General features: G+C 53.7%; 1 protein-coding gene across 1 annotated transcript; it reads left to right on the forward strand.

Annotated features, from left to right (window-relative positions):
- Window positions 1-1,797: 1,797 nt before the first annotated feature.
- On the forward strand, window positions 1,798-4,481 carry LOC122370454. Its single transcript, XM_043346101.1, has 2 exons — window positions 1,798-4,132; window positions 4,366-4,481. Exon 1 carries the CDS (start codon window positions 1,880-1,882, stop codon window positions 3,293-3,295), a length of 1,416 nt encoding a protein of 471 aa, XP_043202036.1. The 5' UTR covers window positions 1,798-1,879; the 3' UTR covers window positions 3,296-4,132; window positions 4,366-4,481.
- The last annotated feature ends 32 nt before the right edge of the window (window positions 4,482-4,513 follow it).

The following is a 4,513-nucleotide window of genomic DNA, read 5'->3' on the forward strand; positions in this document are numbered from 1 at the left end:
GCTCGCTGATGTTCTGCCCCGAGTGAGGAGAGATGATCATGGATTTTTTGAGGTTCCTCTCCCTAAGAGGGATTTCGGTGCGCTGCCTGACAGCATGCCGGTGGCGTCAAAGCGTTTGGACTCGCTGAGGAAGCGTTTCAATGCAGACCCAGAGTACTTTGACGCGTACAGACGTGTCATTTCCTCACTGGCGGATGATGGATACGCAGTTCCGGTGCCAGAGGGAGATAATGGGGGTCATCCGATCTGGTATCTCCCTCATCACGGCGTCTTTGAACCGGAAAAAGGTAAACTGCGTGTGGTGTTTGACTGCGCGGCCAAGAGTCGTGGGGTCTGATTGAATGACCTGTTGAAGAAGGGACCGGTGCTGTCAAACTCCCTCTTGGGAGTACTTTGTCGTTTCCGTGAAGGAACGGTCGCATTCACATGCGACATCCAGTCAATGTTCCATAGAGTCCATGTGCCCATCTGTGACTCTGACCTACTGAGGTTTCTGTGGTTTAAAGACGACAATCCTGACGGTGAGGTAGTCGTGTGGAAAATGAGGTCTCATGTTTTCGGAGCCCTGTCCAACAGCAGTGTGGCCAGCCTGGCACTGACCTGCTGCGCTGAGGAGGGTCGGCTGCGGCATCCTGAGGCCGCCGACGCTCTGCTTCGGAAAACATATGTCGATGATACCCTTTGTTCCACAAATTCTGTCGAAAGCGCAGTTCAGCTAGCGCGTGACCTGAAAGACTTGTGCAAAAACGGAGCGTTCAACTTGACAAAGTTCTCAAGCAACAGTTCTGAGTTTCTTAAGGAGATCCCTGTCGGTGACAGGGCAAAAAATGTGAGGACTTTAGACCTGGACAGGGACACTCTGGGTGCCGAGCGTGCGTTAGGCCTGAAGTGGTCTATCGTAGACGGCTCGTTCTGCTTTCAATTCTGCAACAAGCAGAAACCTGCGACAAGGCGCGGTCTGCTGTCGACAGTCAGCTCGGTGTTTGACCCGCTGGGAATTGTCTCTCCGGTGACTCTGTTGGGCCGAGTGCTGCTACAGAAACTGTGCCTGCTCTCCTGTGGCTGGGATGATCCGCTCCCTAGTCCGCTGGCGGAGGACTGGCAAGAATGGCTGGACCGAGCCAGCGAGCTTGACAATGTTCAGCTGAGGAGGTGCACCGTCGGCCCTCCCGGGAAGGTGTTGAACAGTCAGCTGCATGTCTTCGCTGATGCGAGCGAGACGGCATACTCCGCCGTGGGTTACCTGAGAAGAGAGATTCTTACCCCTGAGGGACAGGTCGAACGTTTTGTGACTTTTTTGATGGGAAAGGCACTAGTAAATCCCGTTCGTTTCGTGTCGGTGCCACGACTAGAGCTGGCTGCAGCGGTGCTGGCAGTTAAGGTGAGGAGACTGCTGGTGAGAGAGTTGGATGCCACATTTGATTCATTTCACATGTGGACCGACAGCACGGTGGTCCTGAGCTTCATCCGGAACCGAACCACACGGTTCAAGACGTATGTGGCGAACCGGCTCGCCTACATACATGATGGTTCAGAGGTGGCCGAGTGGGCGCACGTGCCATCCAAGTTGAACCCTGCCGATGTAGGTTCTCGTGGCTGTTATCCTTCAGGCCTGGGACCGTGGCTGAGGGGACCTGAGTTTTTGGATGGTGAGGCTGGTGGCTGGCCCTCAGACCCAGCTGTTCACGCTGAGATCCCTCCGATTGAGGTGAAGTCCGCTCCAGTGACAGTGGCTCTGGTGTCTGCCGGCACCGGACAGAAGGGTCCAACGGACGCTCTTATCAGTCATTTTTCGTCCTTTGACAGACTCAAACGGGCGGTGGCATGGTATCGGAGGTTCTTCTGTGTCATCCGGAATGGTTCATTTCGCAGGTGGTGCATGACCCGCCGAAGGGGGCTTCGGCGGCGTGACCACGTTAGCGAGGCCTCTCTGGTTGTGTCCGACCTGCATGAGGCAGAGCGTGCGATCTTGCGGCACGTCCAGCGGGAACTCCCCGAATTTCCTGGTAGAGACTGTGACGATGGTCCAACTGAAGTGAGTTCGAGTAGTCCTCTGAGAAAGTTACGGCCGACCATGCAGAGTGGTCTGCTGGTGGTTGGTGGTAGGCTGTCTCGATCTGATTGTGTCGCTGAGAGTGAGAAACACCCGGTGATTCTCCCCCGGGATAGTCACGTGACACGATTGGTGATCAGAGAGGCTCACCAGAGAGTTGGTCACGGGGGGAGAGACCACACTTTTTGGGACCTGAGACGTAAGTTTTGGGTCATTGGAGCGGGAACAGAGGTCCGGAGGTTGATCCGATCTTGTGTGGTGTGTAGACGGGTAAATGCCCGTCCCCAGCATCAACTGATGGCTGAGCTGCCTCGGGAGCGCGTCTCGGCAGACGCGCCGGCGTTCTCGTCGGTTATGCTGGATGTATTCGGACCAGTGTTGGTCAAGACTGGGCGGATTGAGCGAAAGCGGTATGGACTGATGTGTGTCTGTACGATGACACGAGCTGTTCATGTTGAAATTCTGAGTTCATTGAGTGCTGATTCACTTATCAATGCCATTCGACGCATTAGTGCTCGAAGAGGCCAGATCACCCAAATCCGAAGTGACATGGGAACGAACTTAACTGGCGCCGATCGCGAACTCCGTGAGGCGCTGAGAGAGGTTCGCCAGAGTGATCTGCAGCGCGCGGCGCTGAAGCAGGGTATCGATTGGAGTTTCAACCCTCCAACTGCTTCTCACTACGCTGGTGGTGTCGAAAGACAGATCCGGACGTTTCGTAAAATCTGGCGATCTATGCCTACTCAGCGTGTAGATGACGAAACGCTCAGTACCTTGTTCTGTGAAATCGAGTCGATCATGAACAGTCGCCCGTTGACATACGTGTCGACGGCCTCGGGTCAGGTGGAACCCCTGACGCCGGGTCACCTGTTATTCCTGAGGGGTTGCGTCGGACCCATTCCTGGTGAGTTTTCTGAGGCCGACTCACTGCCGCGGCGCCGATGGCGTCATGTACAGCATTTGGCTCAGGAGTTCTGGCACCGCTGGAAGCGGGAGTATTTGTTATCACTGCAGACGCGACAGAAGTGGACGCGTACTGCCACGAACCTGGGACCGGGTGATATTGTTTTGTTAGTAGATCAAGATGTACCTAGAGGTAAGTGGCGGATGGGGAAGATAGTTAAGGTTTTTCCCAGCCGGGACGGGCTGGTTCGAAAGGCTCTGGTTAAAACGTCTACGTCGGAATACCTGAGGCCAATCCATAAGATGGTCCTGATCAGCACGGAGTCTGATCTGCAGTAGACGTGCAGTGTCCGCGTCCCATTGTGGGTATTGGTTTGAACGGATCTGCAGCTGTAGTGTACGATATGTAGGCAAACATCAGGTGAGTGACTTATGTAGAATTCGTGTAGTTAAGTTTTAGTGGGTAAGTGCAGTGTCCCAACGGGATAATTGTTTGGGTTAATTGTTTGCTAGTTGTTAGATAAGTAAAGCCGTCAGGATGTTGTTTGAACTGATGCAGCTGTTAGCTCGTTAAGTCCGTAAACCACTGATGGTGATTTGACTTTGATCGGGCGCCGTGTTCTGTTAGTTCGGCCGCCCTTGCTCCGGTCGTCCGAAGGGGGGAGTGTTAATGGCGCCCGCGGTCCGCATTGAATCCCTCACCCTTCCTTTGATGCCACACGTCAGCAGCTCTAGCTGAGTCGGACTTGCACCTCTAGCTGAGTCGGGCGAGTGCCGATGTGGCAGCTGGCCGCGGTCACGTGACCGAGCGTGACCCTTGTGCGGGCCGAGTAGAGGGCGTTGTTTTGTGCCCAGTGTGCTGAGGGGCGGACGTGTGAGCTGGAGCTGCGCGAACTGTAAGTGGATTCTGTATTTGAATTATACTTTGTTCTTCTTGATATTGCTATAAACATGCTGGTCGATTCATTAACGTAATATAGCTGTTTGTTCGAGTTTGATTTATGTACGTGTTTACTTTCGCTAGGCAGAGAGAGCACCGCGAAGTCGGGCTGCTCGTGAGTCCGGGGATGTTTGGCGGCCGAGCTGTGGCTGTGGGTTCCCCCGTGACGGACCGTGTGGACGGAGCGATCTTCGTGACGAGATCGACTTGTTGAGCGCCGGAGACGTGAACAGCCGGTATGTTAAACGTTGTGTCTGAATTAATGTACGAAATTGCCCGAATTGTTAAGTGTTAATTAATCGAGTAAATGATAGCGCTAATATTAACACTGGTTCTAGAATTGCAGCAATATTCATTTCATGTTATGTTCAATGCACGGCTCACAATATGTCGTTTTGTTCGGACATGTCGGTTGTGGACGTGATTGTGTACTGACCGGTGCATTGTCTGTGTGTTTGTGTCCGGGCAGTAACGGACAGTTTCGGACTGCCTCGAGAGCTGATGCAGACGAATAGAGGTCCAGTTGACGGCACAGCGTGTGTGACTACGAGGGCGCTCGGTTTGGCCCACGGCTGAGGCCGTGGCGGCTACATAAACAATAGAATTAAATCCAATTA

Source organism: Amphibalanus amphitrite, unplaced genomic scaffold, assembly GCF_019059575.1.
Source record: "Amphibalanus amphitrite isolate SeventyFive unplaced genomic scaffold, NRLGWU_Aamphi_draft 001133F_arrow, whole genome shotgun sequence".
NCBI lineage: Eukaryota > Metazoa > Arthropoda > Thecostraca > Balanomorpha > Balanidae > Amphibalanus > Amphibalanus amphitrite.

Excerpts from the sequence above, each read along its gene's own strand:
- LOC122370454 (XM_043346101.1), top strand. The coding sequence starts at position 1,880 with ATGACCCGCCGAAGGGGGCTTCGGCGGCGTGACCACGTTAGCGAGGCC.